This window comes from Leuresthes tenuis, unplaced genomic scaffold (assembly GCF_036924035.1).
Source record: "Leuresthes tenuis unplaced genomic scaffold, fLeuTen1.0.hap1 SCAF_17, whole genome shotgun sequence".
NCBI classification, from domain to species: Eukaryota; Metazoa; Chordata; class Actinopteri; order Atheriniformes; family Atherinopsidae; genus Leuresthes; species Leuresthes tenuis.
The window spans coordinates 32,744,078-32,767,308 of record NW_027325371.1 but is presented as its reverse complement, the minus strand read 5'-3'; the positions used below and the strand labels follow the sequence as shown (position 1 = coordinate 32,767,308).

General features: G+C 42.0%; 2 protein-coding genes across 2 annotated transcripts in view; both read left to right on the top strand.

Annotated features, from left to right (window-relative positions):
• The window catches only part of mpp2a (MAGUK p55 scaffold protein 2a), a 28,320-nt gene extending 11,169 nt beyond the window's left edge, over positions 1-17,151 (top strand). Inside the window, exons 2-14 of the mRNA XM_072369143.1 lie at positions 8,752-8,800; positions 9,027-9,127; positions 9,240-9,395; positions 10,550-10,720; positions 10,872-10,979; positions 12,707-12,826; positions 12,991-13,122; positions 13,303-13,405; positions 14,146-14,214; positions 15,001-15,162; positions 15,371-15,573; positions 16,676-16,804; positions 16,914-17,151. Of these exons, the coding sequence (XP_072225244.1) occupies positions 8,770-8,800; positions 9,027-9,127; positions 9,240-9,395; positions 10,550-10,720; positions 10,872-10,979; positions 12,707-12,826; positions 12,991-13,122; positions 13,303-13,405; positions 14,146-14,214; positions 15,001-15,162; positions 15,371-15,573; positions 16,676-16,804; positions 16,914-17,090 (1,662 nt within the window). The 5' untranslated portion in view covers positions 8,752-8,769 and the 3' untranslated portion in view covers positions 17,091-17,151. The remainder of the gene's footprint in view (positions 1-8,751; positions 8,801-9,026; positions 9,128-9,239; positions 9,396-10,549; positions 10,721-10,871; positions 10,980-12,706; positions 12,827-12,990; positions 13,123-13,302; positions 13,406-14,145; positions 14,215-15,000; positions 15,163-15,370; positions 15,574-16,675; positions 16,805-16,913) is intronic.
• Positions 1-23,231, top strand: part of LOC140272867 (SWI/SNF-related matrix-associated actin-dependent regulator of chromatin subfamily E member 1-like) — a 221,943-nt gene that overhangs the window by 158,907 nt on the left and 39,805 nt on the right. The gene's annotated exons all lie outside the window — the stretch shown is intronic.

Here is a 23,231-nt window from a genome sequence, read left to right as displayed (position 1 = left end):
ACTGAGGGGTGCTGACTGAAGCTGTGTTCTGATCCTTGCCACAGAGTGAGCACTTCAATCTGGACAGGAAAGAAAATAGATGCTGAAATATAATGCAGCAACAAAATCCAACAGCTGAGAGGTGTGGATGCAAAAACTTTCCTTATTGTCTAAGTTAGAGGAGAACAAGGCCCTTGTATTTATGGTAATATACCACCAGCTGTTTCAGCATATGCTCTGAGACATGAGCAGACAACTATCCTGATTATGCAAAGATAGCAGAATCCACATCCTACTTCAGCTGCAACAACATAACTGAAAATGATCATACAGGGATTTTGCTGTTGGAAAAGAAATGCAAATGGACGGTGAATTTAAAGGAGTTAGTGCACAACTTTCAGTCATGGAGTCACAGTTTGTTCACCAGCAAACAACAACAAAAGAACAAAAACTTTCAAGGATCATTGTAATGTTAATGTGAAACTGTAATGGTTTGTGCTACAGTTTCTGTACCAGAATAATCTCATACCACTCTGACTCTACCTATCTTACTGCAGGTCTTAGTGCTGAGGCATGTACAGTTTAACTGTCAAAAAACTGCTTCATCCCCATAAATACTATGTGTGTTATCAAACTTTTATTGATGCACTATAATGTATACAAAATAAGTACGTAATAATTCTAATGAATATAATAATGCATTATATTTAGTGATGTACTATTATATGAATGAAAGGAGCAGAAAAGTTTCAGGTCGTTTTATCACTGATTGTAACCTCATATTTACTTTACAGACATGACAGTGGTTTCATCTCCTTTCTGCAAAAAAGCTTATAGGTTTTTTTTTTTCCCCTTGTCCTGTTCAGCATTATGGCAGCAGAATTGTAGTCTGAATACCTTTTATGCCAAACAGATTTGCTTTGCCAAGGGAAGTTTTATAAATGTAAAGCTCCCCTTGATGCCCATTTATTTATTTTTGTTTACAATATATAACATAGCTGAACCGGACCGGGAAAGAAGAGGAAAGAAGAGGAAACAGAACAAAAATAGAAACAAAAACCAGACAACCAGCTGCTACACCTGTAAAAAAACAAAACAGACAACAATTGTTAGAAATATTCTCTTAAAATTAGGCTCAGAGTCGCTGGATACGATTAACACAAAACATTTATTTCTTGCAAGAAAGAGACAAGTCCGCACAAATCCGCACAACCTGTCGGGAAGATCTCTCAGAGTTGTCTCCCGACAAAATGGTGCTCCAGCTATTTATATTGTTTATTCTTGCTGATCACACAATGTTATGAGAAAAGGCGCTTTTCTCACCATTCATTATTATGGGAAGGAACATTCAATGTTATGGGAAAAAGGCATTTCTCACCAGTTAATTTTATGGGAAAGACTAGTACAAGAGTCAAAACACTTTTGCTTGAATCATAGAAGAGGAAAAGATGGAGGGACTCTTCTGTCATAGTATAACTATATAATTTTTCCGCCTATATCATTTTCTGTTGACAATATATGACATGTAATAGAACTGAACCGGACCGGGGGACAAGGAAAGAAGAAGAGGAAAGAAGAGGAAACAGAACAAAAATAGAAACAAAAACCAGACAACCAGCTGCTACACCTGTAAAAAACAAAACAGACAACAATCCATGGCCTCTGAGGGGAATCCAGCCTTAGCGCCACCAGGAGCACCTGAAAGCAGACAAGCAGAGAAAAAACAAACACACAAACAAACAAAAACAAGCACAAGAAGCGGTAATCGCATACAACACAGCTGTGGATATAGATGACCTGAGACGACATGATAATACATCAACTGCTTAGTGACCATGCTACTGGACTAAAGAATGTGTGTGTGTGTGTGTGTGTGAGAACATGCAACACCCATGGCACAGGACCTACATGATAACCGTGCTTAGTTATGAGTGTATAAGCGTACAGGGCCACAATCCACAGCCCCCCCAAGCAATCAGAAGCAGGCAGAGAGGGCCACAAGACCCAGGCCACCAGCAGCCCCCACAGAGCACAGAACCCAGGAAGCCCACCGCAGGGACAACCACGCATCCACCCAGAAGACTGCAGAGGAAGCCCCCGGACAGTGCCCCCATAAGCATAGGGCAGAGGCCCTCCGGGAGCCAGGGGCAACAGCCCACCAACCCCGCCAGGCCCCAGCCGCCCAGACATGGGCCGTGCACCGGACCCGGGCCCCAGGAGCCCGAGCGCCCCCAAACCCCCCGGCAGAGGCCCCACCCAATACCCGGGAGGGCCAAGCGCCCCAGACAGCCACACAGTGGGTCAGCGCCTGCCCCAGCGCCCCTGGCCAAGTGCCCTGGGAGTCAAGACGTGCCCACAGGTGGATGAAGTCGCGAGCAGCAGGGAGAGGCAACGCCGCCCCCCCATCGGGAGAAGCACAGGCAGGCCAGATGACAGCAAGTCCCAGACCCAGGCCCAGTCATTACCACACACACTTTCACGTCCCATACATCCACACATCCACACGTCCTCCCTCACTCGACTCCGCTGGGGTGTAGCGCAGCAGGCACACCAGGGGGGGCCAGCAGCCCCCCAGCCACCACAGATCCTGAACCAGCAGAATAATTTCTCTTGGCCCCTCCTGCCCGAGCAGCAACCAGGAAGCAGGGGTGTGAGAAGACCCCTCCCCTCTCCCTTCTGGCTCTTCAATATTTTCTAATAGTGAGCGATTAAAATTGAGGGGCAGCCAACCTTGTAGAAGTTCTAAATGCAACCTGCAGGGTATTTAGGGCAGCCTACATACCCAAAGAGCCCCGCCCACCAGATGCCACAGTGCAACCTCCCCCCCAAGACCTAATGTGTGTGTGTGTGTGTGTTTGATAAGTAGTGATGTCTAAGGTGTAATTAAAACAGGGGCGGGGAACTGCAGAGTGCAACCAAAGGGGACCACCTACATGGCCCCATCCACTACACCCCACAGAACACCCCACAGAACCCTTCATGTGTGAGTGTGTGCTGTGTACAGGAGCCAAAATTGAGAGGGGTATGGGGATATACACCGGAGGAGCTACTCTCCCCCGGAGAGGGCAGCCAGGGACTGGCTGCAATAGGCACCCCCGCTACCTGGGACCCAACACAGGGCAGGAGGGGCTGATGTCCACCAGGCTCGGGGCCTGCAGCGACCATATTCCGGGAGCTACTGTACCCCAAGAAGGTACCCACTCCGCCCCACCCCACTCAACCCAACCCCACCCCACCCCGGAGGACCTCTACATAAAACAAACAACAAAAAAACAAACAAAAAAATCACCCGGTCACACCAGTCGCAGCAGCCTGGGCCTGAGACCCACCATCACCCAGGCCCCCCCAGCTCCCCCCCAACAGGGGAAAAGCACCGCCCCCGGCGGCACCAGGACCTGCACCAACCCACCCTTACTGTGGCGTGTCCAGGGCAACCCAGCCCCCCCAGGCACAGGCAGGGCCCCCCCGGGCGCAAGGCAGTGCCCAGCCACCAGGGCCCAGGCCCAGCACCACCACCCACGCCAGAGCGTAACACTGTGAGAACCATGTGTGCTGAGTTAATTTCCATGTTGATGTTGTCTAAGTCACCCAGTATGCACAGTGTGGGGCATGCAGGGATGCTACACTTTAGCCATGTTGATAGGTCCTCACAGACTTCAAGCCAGAACTTCTGGACAGGTGCACAGAACCACAAAGCGTGTGCATAATCATCAGGTGTGTTATCTGTGCAATGTGAGCAGATGTTTGAGTGTGTCAGACCCATCCTGAACATCCTTTGTCCTGTATAGTGTGTTCTATGAAGAATTTTGTATTGTATGAGCTGTAAATTAGGATTTCGAGTCATTCTGAAGGTGTTCAAATGTATTTGTGGCCAGAAGCTATGACTAGAACTGATGGATAAATCTGCCTCCCATTTTGAGGATGGAAGAGACATTGTGTCATCTATCTTAGACAATAATTTATATATTTTTGATAGTAGTTTTGGGGTGCAGATGCTTAGAAATTCTGCTACCCTAGTCGGGAGTTGTAAGTCTGGTTGGTGGAGGATATATTTCTTTGTTATTATAGACTTAAGTTGTTGATATTCCAGGAATTTATTGCTGCCTATCTCATGTTGTGATATGAGCTCATCAAATTAAATAAAATGTCCATTTTGGATTATATGTTCCAGATGTTTGATTCCTTTGATCTTCCACAGAGTAAAGTTTAGCATTTTTTTGTTTTGCAGGATGTCAGGATTGTTCCAGATGGGTGTAAGCTTACACGGGACAAGTGAAGACTTTGTTATTTTAAGAAATTCCCACCAGGCTGTCAGAGAGGTGCTGATGTTAATGCTTTTGAAACATTTGTGATTTTTTACGTTTTGACTAATAAGTGGCAGGTCAGAGATTTCCAGATTATCACACAATGCTTGTTCTATATTTATCCATGGTTCATCTATTGGGCTAGGTTTAAACCATTTTGATATATACTGTAACCTATTGGCTAAGGAATAGTGCTGAAAATGAGGTAAATCTAATCCACCACTTTCCTTGGTTTTCTGTAGCGTTTTTAAACTAATACGTGGTGGTTTGTTTTTCCACAGAAATTTGGAGATGCATGAATCTAGTGACTTAAACCAAGTAACAGATGGTTGTATGGGGATCATTGAGAACAAATAGTTAACTTTTGGTAGTATCATCATTTTAATGGTTGTAACTCTCCCCATAAGTGATATAGGTAAGGACTTCCAACGAGAGAGATCGTCCTCTACTCTCTTTAATAATTGCACATAATTTAGCTTTGTTAGCTCTGAGAGCCTGGAGGAAATGTTTATGCCCAAATATCTAATATTTCCTGACTGTAAAGTGATCGCAGGTATATTCTGGACCCTACAGTTAATGGGCAGAACTGTGGTCTTAGACCAATTGACAGAGTAGTCAGAAAGTGCTGAGAATTTATTTATGAGTGTGATCGTGTGAGTGAGAGACGTCTGTGAGTTCTGAGGGAAAAGTAATACATCATCAGCATAAAGACTTATTTTATGCTCAATATTTTGGGGTTGGATGCCTTTAATAATTCTATCTTGTCTGATAGCAGCTGCTAAAGGTTCAATGAAAATAGCAAAAAGTGAGGGAGAAAGTGGGCAACCCTGTCTTGTACCTCTCTGCAGACTGAAGCTTGGAGAAGTTTGATCATTTGTCCTGACACACGCATTTGGGGAGCTATTTAATATCCTTATCCAGTTGATGAAGTGTGACCCAAACCCGAATTTGTTTAATTCTGCGAATAAAAATTTCCAGTTCACTCGATCAAATGCTTTTTCTGCATCTAGAGAGTCGATTGTGGTTTCCAAGTTGTTGATGGTAGAATAGTCTATGAGATTAATTAGCCTGCGAGTGTTAGTGGATGAGTGTCTACCCTTTATGAAACCTGTCTGGTCAGGATGTATTATAAGTGGAGTTATTTTTTCCATTCTTTTGGCGAGGGCATTACAAATTATTTTGAGGTCTGCATTTATTAGAGATATTGGGCGGTAGCTGGATGGAAGTATGGGGTCTTTTCCTGGTTTCTGTAGCAGGATAATGTTAGCAGAGTTCATGTGTGGGGATAATCTGCCATTCTGCTTAACTTGTAATACCATTTTGTGAAATGCAGGTGCCAAAACAGTCCAAAATTCTTTGTAGAACTCTGCTGGAAAACCATCTGGTCCCGGGGCTTTGTTACTAGGCATATGTTGAAGGGCTTCATGGAGTTCTCCTATTGAAAGAGGTGAATCCAGAGACATTGCCTGTTCGGTTTGTAATTTTGATATTACTAAGAAACTGATCTATGTTACTGTCTGATGGATCATTTTGTGATGAATATAAGGTTTTATAGAAGTCCCTAAAATCATTGTTGATTACATCGGGGTCATGGGTGACATTTCCTTTTGAGTCTTTAACAGAGGTGATTGTTGTTTTCTCTTTGTTTCTCTTTAGTTGGTTAGCTAGGAACCTTCCAGATTTATTGCCGTGCTCAAAGTTCTCCAAGCGAAGTCTTTGTATCAGAAACTGTGTTTGTTTGTTAATAATTTTGTTTCATTTAGCTTTTCTTAGTTCATTCAGTATGTGTTCCTCTTTGGAGGTACTGTAGACAATTTCTAATGATTTAATCCTGAGTTCTAAATCTGATATCCTTGAACTTTCCCTCTTTTTCTTATTTGATGAAAAAGAGATTATTTTGCCTCTCATAACTGCTTTACCGGCTTCCCAGAGAGTACAAGCTGACATTCCTGGCAGGTCATTATTTTCTAAATATACAGACCATTCCCTTTTGAAATAATGAATAAAATCAGGGTCTTTTAGTAATGATGTATTAAATCTCCAATTCCTAGCTGGTGGTGTAACTCTGTTATTCTTCAGTGTGATAGAAACTGGAGCGTGATCACTGATAGTGATGGGGTGGATTTTGGTGTCTGAAATATCCCTCATCAAGGAACTGCTAACTAAGAAATAATCTATTCTTGAATATGAGTGGTGTACCGGTGAGTTAATGGGCAAAACAGCCACACAGACAGGTATCAACACAGGTGTATTCTCTAAGAGTGGGGTGGTGGGAGCGCCAAGCATCACAAAGACCAAAATCTTTCATATACTGTTTAACAATATTCGTGGACTGCCAGTTCCACTGACTTCCTGAAGTACTGAGTCTGTCTACTTCTGAGTCCGAAACCATGTTAAAGTCCCCTCCTATGATGAGTGTGTTATCTGAGTGATCAGAGAGTGAAGTGAAAATTGGAGTGAAAAAATGAGGGGTCATCAACATTTGGACCATATATATTTGCAATGCATAAATTCATATTTTGAATAGATAAATTAACTATTAGAAATCTACCTTCTGGATCTATAACTGTGTTGTTTACGGTGAAATTTACTCTTCTGTTTATCAGAATGGCTACACCTCTTTGTCTGGAGTTGTAACCGGCTGAGTACACATGAGGAAACTGTGCTGTGGTGAGAACATCAGCTGCAGTCTTTGATAAATGAATCTCCTGTAATAAAACAATGTCTGCCTGTAAATCCTTCAATTTATTGGAGATTTTTAATCTGTTCTCCCTGGACCCAGCTCCATGCACATTCCATGAAATAAACCTCAGTGTGGACATGCTCAGACTAACGCAGTGAGTGCTGGATGCTTGCTAAAAGCATCCCGTGCGTGTGTGTGCATATATGCTTCCATGAACATGCCATTGTTGGTGTTTCAGTTGTCAGTATGAGCTTGCTACAATATGTACTTGCGCTGTCGATGCTGTGTGGAACTTGATTATGTGCTCTGCTCAAAACTCTATGTGCGCCGTGCTTCTTAACATTACTTATTAAGGTGGAAACGCAGCGGGTTGGGGAAGAAAGACAGAATAGAAAAACAGTGCAAAAGAGTGGAAGTGTGAGATAGAAAAAACAAAAACAAATAAACAAATATGAACTGCCTATATCCTGTGCAGGTGAGACTGGCAGTGAGCTATATATTTTGCCTTGATAGATAACTGTGAATTGGATAGATTATTTCATCTTACTTATATGTCATATACAGTGAAATGATTCATACAAGTTAACGAATACAGATCACCTGGAGTTTAGAAGAGCCAAGGAGTGGTTTCCTGGTCGCGGTACAGCTGCCCGTTGATTAATAACTTATCCACCGCGATGACAGCTCGGGAGCCTCCTTCCATGAACTTTCTCCGGATGGGGAACAGAACCCTGCGTCTTTCCAGGATTTCTTTGGGAAACTGGTCGTTGACGCTGAAGTCCGTTCCTCTCAGCTCCCTGCCGCGGCCCCTCACCTGGACCTTCTGTTGGAAATGCTCGAACTTGGCCACAATCGGTCTCGGTCGGCGGGCATCAGGTCTCTTCCCTCCCAGGCGGTGGACTCGGTGAAAAGTAATGTTTTTCACTACGTCTCCTGGAAGTTTCAGCTGATTTTGGATGAAGTTTTTCACTGCGAGTTCAGGATCCTCGTCTGCCTGCTCCGGGATTCCAGAAAACACCAGATTGTCCCTCATACTACGAGCCTGGAGATCAATAATTGATTCTTTCATCCTCTTGTTCTCATCAGAGATCCGGCTCATTCTTTCAGTGAGTGATTTCACCGATCCTCTGAGGGTTGCGTTTTCTGCAGCCAGCGTCTGCACCTGTTGCTGAACTCCAACGACTCCCGTAATGCCTGGAACTCTCTGTGTAGAATCTCTAACAGAGACATACGGGCGTCGAAGCTGGATAGTTTCTTATCTATTGATGTCAAAATGTCCGTCGAATCATTACCAGCTGGAGACGTCGCTCTGGGTGACTCTTCATTACGACTTCTTTTTGAGGTTGAAGCCTTGCTGCTGGCAGATGGGGTTTGGTTAGTTTTCCCCATGACGATCATGTCAAAACACTCGTCGATGAAATCCGTGAGGCTCTCCAGGCTTTCTTCACTGTACTCCAGTGTTTTGTTTTTGTTTCACCCGATAATATATTTATTTAAACAGTAATTATTGGCGTAATTATAATCTTACTATATTGTTTGCTCTATTAGAGGCGCGCCTTGTTTGAATCTGCCGATAGTCTCACACAATCTCGCGACACTACAGCATCACTCTCCCACCACCAAGCTGATAGCTTCTCTTAAAGCTTATAGGTTTTGATTGAATGTAGTAAGTGAAGGATAGCAACCAATTCGTTGTCACCTTTTCAGCAGCTGTTTACCATAAACTTCAGCCACATTCGATTTGTTTGTCATCTCCCCGCTCTGTTTACTCTCTCTGTCTCTCAGATTGACTGAAGCTCTGCCATGCCTGTGGCCTCCACCAGGACTGAGCCTGGTGAGACCTGACACAACCTTTCATATTAGCAAATATCCCCATATCATTATTTTTCTGTTGTCTTTATTCACAACTCTCCACTTACGTCCAAAAATGCTTTTCAATGGAAAGTGACTTTCATAAAAGTAATGTCATTAACTTGAAGTATGGTAGCATTTCTGTTACACTGTGCAAACTCCCACTGACCCTTTATAAAAACATATATGTGTTTGCCTGTGTGTTGCAGTGCCCCAGGTGTTGGACGCAATGAGTGACAGCACCACCAGCTCCACCATTGCCAATGACCTGGACCTCATCTACCTCAAAGGAATCATGGAGAGCCCTCTGGTGTGATACTCACACTGACATGCATATATGTACATGCTTAAAATAGAAATCATTCTTGATGATGTGTGTGATTCATACGTGAAACTCGCTGATGTTGATCACTGTGTGTTAGGAGCAAGAGGAGAGCCTGAAGGAGCCACGACTGTCGCCAGTGAGGGAGAACAACGTGGAGCTCCTGCAGGAGATCCTCAGAGACCTGGATCCTTTCACACATTGCTCTGACACTGCAGCTGAGCTCACCCGCATACTCACACAGCCTCACTTCCAGGTGTGGAAGTCACACACGTGTTCTATGCCATATTTTGGTACCTTCAAAAAGTGACAAATAGTTACTGTAAAAGTTACTTTAAGTTAGATTATTTTACCTTCACAGTGTGTTCAGTTGGTTAAATGTGGAATCTGAATATTACAACCACAAATCCAGAAAAGGAAGTTGTGTAAAATAGAAATACAAATAGAATGCAAGGATTTGCAAACATCACAAACCAACATTTAATTCTCAATAGAACATAGAAAACATCAAATGCTGAAAGTGAGGCATTTTACTTTTTCATTGACATACTTGCTCATCGTGAATGTGATAGCAGCAATATATCTGCTGGGAAAAAACAGTACTAAAAAGAGAGAGCTGTAGGAACATGTTGGAACTAATTGTGTCAGTTGGAGACAGTTGGAAAATGGTATGAGTATAAAACAAGCACATCAGAAAGATGGGCAGAGGCTCAACAAAGATGCTTCTACAAATTGTGGAGCAGCTCTATCTGCATAGAGCCAGACACAGCCAAAAAATCGAGATTGTCTATCCTGGAAAGCAGTGCATGAGCTCAGGAAAACTTCAAGAAATCACTGTATGTGAACACAGTTCTCTGTGCCATCCACAAACACAAACAACATGTTAAAGCTCTAACATACACATAAAAGGCCATATGTGAACATGATCCAAAAACACTGCCATCTCCTATGGGCCAAAACTTATTTGAAATGGACTGCAATGGAAAACCGTTCTTTGTTCGGATCAATTCAAATTTGAAATTCTTTTTGGAAATCATGTACGCTGCATCCTCTGGACTAAAGAGAAGAGGGACCATCTAGCTTCTGATCAGCTCTCAGTTCTGACAGTATTTGGATGCATTAATGCTTATGACTCTGACAACTTGCACATCTGGAACGGCACCATCCATTTTCAGGGAAGGCCTAGCATATTTCAGCAAGACAAATCTAAACCCCGCACTTCAGCTGTTGCAACAATGTGGCTTCATAGTGGAAGAGTCTGGGTGCTGGACCTATTTGAATATCAAAATATCTCACATTTGATATGTTTTGCAGGCTCTGTTGTGAATCTTTGCATTCTCACAATTTTTGGAACTGGGGTAGTATAAAGAAGTAAAAATAATGTTACATATGCGATATTTTGTGTCTCAGTCTCTACTACAGACTCATGATTCAGTGGCCTCCCAGGCGTGTGATAGCCCACCTCCCAGCCCATGTGATTTTGTGGATAATGAACCACAAGACAGCCACACAAACAACCTGCACCTGCCCCCTGATGCTATCCGGATGGTGGGTATACGTAAAGTGGCTGGGGAGCATCTGGTAAGACAATTATTTTATAAATGCAAACATGTGACACAGCTGAGTTTATTCCAATTTTTAAATATATTAACTTTAGGCTAACCTCCTAATGAAGACAAAACCATTTTTTTTTTATTAAAAGTGATAACAGCATACCTTAATTATGTTTCAGGGAGTGACATTTAAGGTGGAGGGCGGAGAGCTGGTGATAGCCCGAATCCTCCACGGTGGGATGATAGACCAGCAAGGACTGCTGCATGTTGGAGATATCATCAAAGAGGTAAGTGAGACTTTTCTGCTTGTTTCTTGGTTTTTGAAATTGTGAGTTTAGATTTTTTCATGCAGAACTGGTATAGTATAGGAGAAAAATGCTATGAGCAACCTTAGCATAATCTTAAAAGAGTAAACAGCAATTATTTCATTCTGTATGCTATCCCACACAATGCATACACCTGAGCAGGCAGACCAGGTATTTTTACAGTTGCCCAAATATGTTTAGCTACCTACACGAATAGTTTTAGTATCACTGTCCAAAAATCATGCTGAATGATACTTCTGCAGAGCTACTTCATTTCATCCACTTGCCCTGCTCTTTCTCTCACACACACAGTGCGGTGACATGAAGGCCATCAGATCGGATTAATGGCTAAATTACAATAAGATTGAGTTATTCAGTTCATGTAGACACCTCAATCTGACAAGAAATCGAATTGGATCGGGTTTCTTGCGATCGAATTAAGACCCCGAGATAACTCGATCCAAATGCCCACTGAACGTGCATGTAGACGACATTGGATGGGTTCGAGCGTTCTGCGCATGCTTTTTCCTGCGATCGTCACCCAGAAGTTGAAGGAGACAATATTACTGTTGTCGCCACCGCCGTCGGAAAGAAATAAACAACCCGATGGAGCCATAACATGCTCATCACAAATGTAGAGGGACGGAGCTTCATCTCGCTCTTCATTCGCCATCTTTCTCGAATGCCTTAGTTTTGTGGTTGTTGTTGTTGGTGGTGGTGAAGACGTCAAACAGAAGTGGCTCTATTATCGATAGTTAAAATGGGGACAGCGCCATCTCTCGTACCGGAGTATGACATGTTTTATGCCAGTGATTCGATTCATTCACCGCCATATATCCAAGGATAATTACCCTCAGATAAGGAGCATAACCCAACTATAGCTATAATCGAGTAAATCTTATCATGTAGACCCACTGACAGACACTACGTCGGTTGTTACATCACACACACACACACCAGATCAATACAGGAGATTGCACAGCAGGAAAGCTCATTGGACCAACTACTTTGAGTCTTTTCAGACCCTTCACATGTTATCTCAAAAAAATCTCGCGAGAAATAAAGTTTAATGAGGTTCTACACATGACTTTTTGCCTTTTGTGCCTCTCTTCTTCTCTTTAAGCAAAGAGAGGGAAGGTCTTGTACGGGTGTGTTGTTGTTAAGGCCAAATTACAGCTAACTACTTCTACATAGTGTGTTCAGTAAATTGCAGAATGAAGAACTGCTGGAAAAGGCTGAGTGAGAGGGAAAAAATGCACAATACAGTCTGCAGCTTGTGTTGTAATGTAAATAACAAGATGTCCAAAAAGTCTAATCTGATTCTGTGGAAAACTTTGCTGAAGTAATTCACATAGTTCACAGAAACACAAAATGTACTGATCATCTCTATCAGTAGTTGGCAATAAAATATATATGTATGTTTTAAAATACTTCACAGTTGAGCTTCAAGTTCAAAGGAAACCAGTCCAGGCAAAAAGCTGTATAAAAAGCGTTTTATAATTCATTTCGTTTATAATTAATTTTGCTATTCAAATCTATTTGACATTTTATTGATTTTAAGATATAATTTTTGTATATTTGTATTTGTTAGTCAGCCAAAAACCTAATAGCTTTGTTCTTGAAAGAGTGATTAAGAGAAAAGTTTATTAAGATTTCTTTTTTTTCTTAATCTGATATTTGAACTTCCTCCTTGTCCACTGTGCTGGCAGGTGAACGGGCGCGAGGTGCGCCGGGACCCCAGAGTTTTGCAGGAGGAGCTCCAGGCAGCCAGTGGAATTGTGTTTCTGAAGATTCTGCCCAGCTACCATGAGGCCATTCCACCAAGACAGGTGACACACAAACACACCACAACCACAACGCACACACAAGGCCATGCCTCATGTTGTAGGTTGTGCTGGAATCTTGATAGGTTTTAAATGGTGATTATGTGAACAAATATGAACAAAAGAGTGCCTAGTGAGATAAAGACACACATTTTCATGTATTTCTACAGGTTTACTTCAAGTGTCACTATGACTATGACCCGGCCAATGACAACCTAATCCCGTGTAAGCAGGCGGGGTTAAGGTTTGAAACGGGAGACATCCTGCAGATAGTCAACCAGGACGATGTCAACTGGTGGCAGGTGACAGAGACAGCATGTGTACATAGAACATGTGTGTGTGCCTACATTTCATTTTGTTTGATACAGTATGTGGTAACCTTCTGTATAAGCAAATTGTAAAAAAGTAAAAAAAAACTTATTCCAGGATCCTTTATTTGTTAGCATTCAGTTCTTCTTTGTGTGTATGCATACGCTGTGCAGGCCCTTCATGTAGAGGGTGGGAGTGCAGGCCTGATCCCCAGTCAGATGTTGGAGGAAAAAAGAAAAGCTTTTGTCAAGAAGGATGTGGAGTTGGCTCCTGCAGGTAACTTAGACAGAAACAAGCAGATGACGATGATTGTCCACTGACAACTCTTTGCTGGCATCTAGTGGTTAAATCCCACACCTGCAAATAAATGTTTAATGGATAAGAGCTGATAATCTTTATGAAACTTCACTAAAATTCCAAATCATCTGCAATCCAAATGTTGCTCTGCAGTGAATGCACGAGTGCAGTTATGACGTCTGTAGACGTGTAGATGAGGCTTTAAAGAAAATTAAGTCCTTATGGAGCTTTGAGGATGAGAGGTTGAGGTTAAGTTTCTCCAATTCATCTGGCTAAGAAACGTCAAAACTTATGCAGGAAAAGTTGGACATCATTGTAAATGTGCCTCTTGGATAAAGTTACTAATTTCCTAATGCCAACAGTTTGGCACATAAACATGTTTTTTTTATATGCTGCTGGGAGTAAAGGATTTGCTCTGAGAGGGTCTCTTTGAACAGTGTAGTTTGATTCAGCTGGCAGTATTAACCTCCACCTAATAAGCATAGGCACAAACATTACAATTTTTTAGATACAACCAATAACCAAAGATGATGTGTGAAAAGTGTACAGATTGGAGAGGGTGTCATGTTTTCCTGCATGAATGTGATTGGCCATTACCCGTTAACTGGATGCCAGCAGCTGAGTCTGTGACTGTGAAGCATGAATCATTCTGATAAGCAAACACAAGTCTGACTTCACTTCTCTGCCTGCGTGAATGCTGTTTGTTTTTACTGTTAAAGGAAATCTTTGCACTGGTGTTGGAGGGAGGAAGAAGAAGAAAATGATGTATGTGACCACTAAAAATGCAGGTAACAGTAAAATGTTTGTATTATTTGTGTAGTTCTGTAGTTTATAATGATGATTTTTGCATTTTCTTCCTGTCATTCACTTAAGTTTTTAATTCTTTTTTCACCTCTTTTATTTGTTTTTGCACTCAATTTAGTTAAATTCGATTCAATTCAATTGCATATATATCTAGCACCAAATCACAACAAATGTCATCTCAAGGCACTTCAATGAGTCATTGTTATCAAATCCAATTAATACAATTGGAGTTACAATACAACAGATTGCACCGAAACTTCTCTTTGGTCCAATCTCCCATTCTGAACGTGCATGAGGCGACTGTGGAGAGAAACGACTCCCTTTTAACAGGAAGAAACCTCTGGCAGAACCAGAACCAGGAAGGGTGGCCATCCGCCTCGACCAGCTGGGGTTTGAGAAGACAGAAAAGAATCTTAAATTCTATTCTGAATTTAACAGGGAGCCAATGAAGAGAAGCTAAAACTGGAGAAACATGATCTCTGCTGTTAGATCTCATCAGAACTCTGGCTGCAGCATTTTGGATCAGCTGGAGGCTTTTCAGAGAATATGTGGGACAGCCCAATAATAAGGAATTACAGTAGTCCAATCTTGAAGTAACAAATGCATGAACCAGTTTCTCTGCATCACCCTGAGACAGGATGTTCCTGATTTTAGCAATATTACGAAGGTGAAAGAAGGCAGTCCTAGAAACCAGTTTTATATGTGTGTCAAATATAAAACTGTCCTTTTTGCATGCGTTAATCCCACCTGTCCTTCTTCATCTCTCTCAGAGTTTGACAGGCATGAGATACTGCTGTACGAGGAGGTGGCCAAGGTTCCGCCTTTTAAGAGGAAAACTCTGATTTTAATTGGTGCGCAGGGTGTGGGTAGGCGTCGACTTAAGGCCAAGCTTCTACTGAGGGATCCACAGCTTTTTGGCACCACCATTCCATGTATGAAATCTGCTGCATTTACATGATTTATCACACAATGAAATTTAAAAATGTAACTGACCCTCAGAATAAAATGTGTACAGTACATGACTAATATTTATTCTCTCTAAATTAACACAACATCTTGGGTTGGAACCTGGAATAGTTCAATGTGTGGCACTTGTCGGGATATGTGCGATACTGACACTGTATTTTATATTCCATTCAGACACCTCCAGAAAACCCAAAAAAGGTGAGCGTGAGAGTCGGATGTATGCTTTCACAAGCCGCAGCAAGATGGAGACCGACATCAAGAATGGACGTTATCTGGAGTTCGGAGAGTATGAGGGCAACCTGTATGGATTAAAGATTGACTCCATACACGAGGTCATAGAGGCGGGACGCATCTGCATTCTGGACGCCAACCCGCAGGTATACACACAACTATGATAGTCTGTTCCACCCTAGACTTTTTCTGCTGCTGTAATTTTTCACAACAATGTTGTCATCATCACTGTCAAATCAATCTCAAGAGTTCAACATATGAACCTGAATTTAAGCTATTTAAAGCTGACTCACGTGTAGTTATTGGCAACATGCCCGTTTTTCCTGAGTTTTAAGTGAGGAGGAACAAAAATGAATGTCGAACCTGCGTGTTTTCCATTTTGTTGTTCTGTAGTCATGCATGCGAGTGCCAAGAACCCGCCCCCACAGCATTGGCTGTTTAATATATCCCTGTTGCGCTGCACAGTAGAACCTCACTCTGAAGCAACTTCACACATTGGTATTGTCCATAATGCTGATTGTCATTAGTTCTGCTGTGGCACTCATTAGATTGATTGTGTTGTTTAATTGTCAACTTATTGGAGTGGTTGGATTCAGAGGTCTGGATCCAGGGTTGCACTGAATTGGACTCTGTCTGATACAGTGTTAGTGTAGCTATAGTTTTTATAGTTTTTATTTGTCAGTACCTTCTGTTAGAACCTCCCATAACATTGTGTGGTGTTTGATTTATACCATTCAGAATTTTATCATTAACATTTTCTTTTGACAAACCTTGAAATCTGTTCAAATTTTCCAGCTTTGCATATGTGATGACATGTCTCAACTTGTAAGAAAGTGTATAAAAACACTGTTTCCCGAGCACTGCAGTCAGTAAATAACTGGTCCACGATTGACTCAATCAGTGCAGCATTAAAGGTACCCGTAGCTCCATGAGGTCACCAAATGATCATTTTTAAATGTTTGCAGTCTGTTCGTAACCACATTTATCACTGCTTCAGGCTTTATTTTCATTTTATCTGGAATCTAACCAACACACTCAGTTCCTGATACTTTCTGAAAAGCTCTGTTGAGACAGTGGATATCATGTGCTTCTCTCATGGGTATCTTATCAATGAAAACTGTGAGAGAGCACAGTTAGTCATTTACTGTCATCAATCACAAATCTAATACCAGCTGGTGGACTTAAACCCAGCAGTTTGTCAATGTAACATCTCTGTGTGTTTTTTGTGTATGTGTGTGTTCACTGTAGTCTCTTAAAGTGCTGCGGACCTCTGAATTCTTGCCATACGTGGTGTTCCTTCAGTCTCCGGACTTTGAGGTCCTCAAGGCAATGAACTGCTCAGCTGTAGAGGCAGGAGTGGTCGATAAGAGTTTAACGGTACAAAACTCTTCAAAACTTGCTAGAAATCATCGAGCAATGAGTTACCATCATTTCTGTATCACAAAGCAGTAAGAAAAAACAGGATATGTGTTTTTTTCATCTGCAGGATGAGGAGCTACAGAGGACATGTGATGAGAGCGCTAAAATTCAGGCAGCCTACGGTCACTACTTTGACCTGAGCATCATCAATGAGAACCTCGAAGAGGCCTACCGTACTGTCAAAGCTGCACTGGAAACAGTTTCTAAAAACCCACAGTGGGTCCCTGTCACCTGGGTGTTCTAGAGGGAGGCCACAGAGGGGAGTAAACATGAGGAACAAGAAAGAAAGTAAAAGCACTAAAAATAGCCCTTTTTGTAAATAGATATTTGTATTTTCCACAGACAGCTGCCCTCTGCAGCTGTGTAGCATTAGATTAGACAACCATTATTTAAAAATGACTTTTGTTTTCAGTGCATAAAGAATGAGTAGGCTGGAGGAGGAAGAAGAAAGGAAGGTAGCTCTTAAACTGTATCTGGATACATCAAGGACTACGTGTGTCTGTTTATGTACACACAGGGGGTGTTTTTCCCATTGTAAAACTTATTCCATTTAACAGTGTCGCTCTGGATTTAGGTGCAGATAATAGAACAGTATGTCGCTATTTACCTAAAGATTTCAGATTTTTGTATGTTTTTGAAGTACTGTGCCATTACGGATGACCATCAGCAGACTTAGTCATTGTTTACATTTCACAGGCAAGATCAGAATTCTTAAGCCAACGTTGCAAAATTGCTCATTTGTTTGTCACAAAGCACAGTGAGTAGAATGATCAAGCATTAAATAGTTTTTTTACTATCTATTGACTTAGCAAACATATAAGCACTATCTTCAACACAGACGTCAGCAACAGGCAAACCTCACGTTGTATTTGTTGTCTTGTCTTGTTCTTTATGAGGTGCAGTTATTGACTCACATACAAAGGCAATCTAAGGTAACAAAATATACAGGTTCTAAAGGACAGAAAGCTCAACAATATACCAATACTGTGATTATAAGAAGGGGAAGAAATGCATTATTTAGAACTCCTTTGGAAGGTCTAATTAAGAGCAGCATAGTTAGAACCAAGTCAGTCATCCCCAGCTCCTAAATACATATAATGCTAATGTTTGGGTAAATAGCAGCATACAAGCAGGTGTATGTGAATAAAATTACTCGGACATATCATCAGCACAGCAACTGTTCCAAGAACTGAGGACCACCATTTGGTTTGTAGAAGCTCTCGATACAAACACACACTCACACATATTATTGTAAAAATGTTCTATTCTATTTAGTTAGAAAAAATAGTTCTGTTCAACACACACATGATCATGAGTTTACACTTTTATGTTTTAGTATTTCTGATTTGGAGTATTTATTCACTGAGTTGTACACAGTTTGTAAATAGCATGTAGATACACAAGGATGAATTAGCCTAGTATTTAAGATATGTGACACTAAAGTGATAGCATTCAGAATGTCATGTGTACAGACATGCCTACGGCAACCCACGAGTGAGTAACATACGAACTGAGGCACTTTAAACTTTGACATATTTGTGTTGTCCATTTTTACTTTTGCTTTTCAGATGTGTATTCCTCTCGTGGGTCAGCATACGTCGACTGTCCATAGTGCCAACTCCAGTCTTTTTGAGCACATCAGTTTTGTACTTTTTGTGGCAGCTACTTAATACTTTTGATAAGTAAGGAAAATTGGCACATATCAAACACTACAAGTACTGACAACTAACTGACAGTAAGCTGTATTAGGGGAGAAACCTTTTAAGTAATGCAGTCTTTGTGAAATTATGTTTGTGCTCTAGTGTCTAAAAGTAGTTTGAAAAGACAGATGCTTGTCTGGCAGCTATACTTGCTCTATCACCTGGAGTGTTGGGATATACCAACATTACTCTCGAGGACATTCCAAAACCTCACTATGTCCTTTTTCTATGAAATCTCATGGATGCAATAAGAATTTTTTTGTCTCTGTATCTTTACCAACTTGCATACATTTTAGCACGTAAGCAGCAACTGTGAGAATCATTCAGCTTTTCATTTTGTTTCATGAATTTAACCTGATGACTCTGATCTATGAATCTGTGATGTAATCACTATATGTAATACATATAGTGCTACTGAAACATTCCATAATATTATATAACAAATATGTTCAGTTTGGCTGTAGAATGATACCAGAGACTTTAAGAAATTGACAGAAAAGAAAACATTACATTTCTGTTTTAGGAGGCACATTTACTACAGAGCATGAAGATTAAACTGGTCTGAAGTCTAATAAACTGATCAATGCTCTTCATTTTTAATAAACCTTAGTCATATCAGTCAGAAGTATTGATGATCAGGACCAATTACTTTATTATAGAAAGAAAATAAATCACATACAGGACAAGGACAAAATCTCTGCAGTCGCATTAAATTGGACAGTGAATTGAATTTTGTTGTAAGTTTGCTAATATTGACGTTTCTCTCTGTTCAGAATAAATTATTGATCTGATTTTTTTTTATCTGAGGTTGCTTTCTTGCATTAGTTTCATATGTTCTTGCAACTAGAAAAACAAAAGGGTTTGAATGACTCATGCTCACCTCATTATCTGATATTCTCACTTTGAAGTGAAGCATTTCGTGCTGCCACAGGGATGACAGTATTCTATGCAAAGGGTAAAAAAAGAAACTGAGATATTTCTTGATACAAAAGCTTTTTAGCCCCTCTTCACTCTTAACAGAAAATAATTCTGTGCTACTGCTGTTTTGAGCACCTATGATCCTGTTGTGCTGCCACATGAAACATTAATAGGTTGAACAGCTTATGTTTAGACTCTTTTCTGTTTTGCTATGATAGTATTGAGAATAGATACCTATTATTTATTATGGTTAAATATACCGTATACAGTAACTGCAAGGCTCACAAGTTTGATTGTGAATCATATATATTAAACAAGTATGACACAAACTCTTCTGAAATTGACCATGGATTGTTGATATAGACTTCCTCCTTCTCTGCTTCCTCCTGCTGCTTACTGCTGTATTTGCTTTTAAATCATTCTACTTCTTTTCACTAGTCTTGGATATAATTTTATTATTTTTCTTTTAAGTGTATATTTGTAAATGGTATAAGCCCTCCTGTTTGCAAAGAGAATTGGACAGAACAATGTCTCCTTACCCTGCAAAATCAGTGAGCTGCACAGAGTGTGAGCGACTCTCTGTGAGGATAACACAGCTTGAGAAGAGGATTGAAACGCTGCAAGACATTTGTGCGAGAGAGGAATTTATTGATTCTATTATAGCTCCTGTGCAGGCTATGGAGCCTTCATGTGCCAAAGAACTAACTCAGACTTTTCTACACGGGATAACAGCTGATGTGGAGCCTCACATTGCAGACCTGGCTGACACACTTCCCTGGATGTGTCCAAATGACACTGGAATATCTGGGGAAGCTCCCAAACCGGCCGGTCCAACTGTAATCTCTTACTGGAACAGTGTTGGTGCCAAACCAAAATCATCAACGCCAGTCTGGTCTCATGTTGTCCGTCGTAGAGGTAAACCCAGCATGAAACCTAAACCTCCAGCACTCACTCCACCACCTGAAGTACCATTGCTTAATAGATATGATCTGTTGGCTCCAAATACAATGTGCGAAGATGACTGTCATACAAAAATAAGAGAAATGGCTCCAAAACTCAGCCAAGGGCTAACCAGACCATTAGGAGACGGAATCAATGACACCTCATACATGCATGCCATCGGATCAGATTAATGGCTAAATTACAATAAGATTGAGTTATTCAGTTCATGTAGACACCTCAATCTGACAAGAAATCAAATCGGATTGGGTTACTTGCGATCGAATTAAGACCCCGAGATAACTTGATTCAAATGCCCGCCGAGCGAGCATGTAGATGACATTGGATGGGATCGAGCGTTCTGCACATGCTCGAGATTTTTTTCCGCGATCGTCACCCGGAAGTCGAAGGAGACGATATTACTGTTGTTGTCGGCACCGTCGGAAAGAAATAAACAACGCCATGGAGAATGCGCCGTTGTGCATCGCGTTTGTGCCATAACCAGCTCATCACAAATGTAGAGGGACGTAGCTTCATCTTGCTCTTTGTTCGCCATCTTTCTCAAATGCCTTAGTTTTGTTGTTGTTGGTGGTGAAGACCTCTATTAGCTATAGCTGAAATGGGTCCAGCGCTACCTATCGTACTGGGGTATGACATGCTTTGTGCCAGTGATTCGATTCATTCACCGCCATATATCCAAGGATAATAACCCTTGCTCAGTTAAGGAGCATGACCCAACTATAGCTATAATCGAGTTAATCTCATCATGTAGACCCACTGACTATGTCAGAATGGCAAAGACAGAAAATAAAACTTTTTCTGATACATCAGTCAGGGAACTGATAGACATCTTGCCAACCATTTTGTCTACACATCCAGATGGCATGAGGATCATCGTCCACACGGGGTCTTTAGATATTCTGAGAAGGAAGACTGGCTCTGAGATCCTGAAGAAAGACTTTTCTCTGCTGTTGGAGACTGTGTCACTATGGGGCACACCGTAGCTGTAGCTCAGGAGGAAGAGCAGTCGCCCACCAATCGGAAGGTCGGTGGTTCGACTCTGGTTCGATACATGTCGAAGCGTCCTTGGGCAAGACACTGAAAACCCCCTTGCTCCCCCAGTGTATCATTGGGGGTATGAATGTGTGTGAATGCTTAGAAAGCACGTAGTTATATCCTAAGACGTGCTGTATGAATGTGTGTGAGTGGGGTGAATGTGGCATGTAGGGCAGCGCTTGGAGTGGTCAGCTGGACTAGAAAAGCGCTATACAAGTCCATTTACCATCCATTTACCGTGTCTCCATTTCAGTAAAGGAATCGAACTTTTCAGCAGACTTCTTGGTCTGAACACATGGTTGTCAAATGCATGCATCGTCCATCGGATTAAGTTAATTGATAACTTCAATATCTTTTGGAACTTTGGAACTGCAGATCACTTGGTGCACACTTACGTCATGCTGTTGGGACAGCAAACCCAAACATGACTATACAGATAAGAGTGAAGGACACAGCGGCGTGGCAAACAACCCCCAGCCCTCTCCCCTCACCAGTCCCTTTACTCCACATCACCCAAGGTCTCCAAAGGATCTATCCCAGGACTCCAGCGACTACCATCTACCAGGAAACGCAGGGCACCCCCTCCTCTTACATCATCTGTCCTGGCAGCAGCAGAGTTCAAAACAAAGATTACATGCCATGTTTATGTTTATGTTTAGCAGACGCTTTTATCCAAAGCGACTTACAAATCAAGATATAACAAGTTATACAAAAAGCTAACAATAAACTACATAGAAGAAACCCAATAGTCCGACTCTGTGCAGAAAGATAAAGTGCAAAGATAGAGGGGGGGGGAGTACAAGGTACAAGTACAAGTACAAGGATAGGAGGTGCTCTCTGAAGAGCTGGGTTTTCAAGAGCTTCTTGAAGATAGACAGGGACGCCCCTGTTCTGGTAGCGCTCGGTAGGTCATTCCACCATCGTGGGACGACACATGAACAGAGTTTGGATTGTCTTAGGCGTGGTGTAGGAGCTGCTAGACGACAATCCTGGGACCAACGGAGGGACCGAGTTGTGACATAAGCCTTTGCAAGAGCATTCAAGTAGATGGGAGCCGTTCCATTAAGCACTTTGTAGGCTACTATCAGTGACTTGAATTCGATGCGGGCGGCTAAGGGTAGCCAGTGGAGTTCAATGAACAGAGGGGTGACGTGTGTTCTATTAGGCTGACCGAAGACCAGACGTTCTGGACCATCTGCAGAGGTTTCACAGCACAGGCTGGGAGACCAGTTAGGAGAGCATTGCAGTAGTCAAGGTGGGAGATGACCATGGCCTGCACCAGGAGTTGGGGGGCATGTTGGGTTAGGTATGGTCTGATCTTTCTTATGTTTAGTAAGGCAAAGCGGCATGAACGAGCAACCGAGGTAGCGTGTTCTTTGAAGGTTAGTTGGTCATCAATCATGACACCCAAGTTTCTAGCAACCTTTGATGGAGCAAGAGATAGGGATTCAGTTTGGATGCAGATGCTGTGATGTATGGTTGGTTTGGCTGGGAAGACCAGCAGTTCAGTTTTTGGGAGGTTAAGTTGGAGGTGATGGGCTTTCATCCATGTTGATATGTCAGAGAGACCGTCTGAGATTCCTGCTGAGACTGTGGTCATCAGGTGGGAATGACAGATAGAGCTGGGTATCATCAGCATAACATTGGCACAGCATAACAACGCCATGATGCGTTCAGGGTCCCTGCTATAGTCGTCTTACAACCGACAGCTGTTCTGAGAACAAGCTGGGACCCAGTAGGATTCCTGTATTAGTAAGCAACAGAAGGAATCG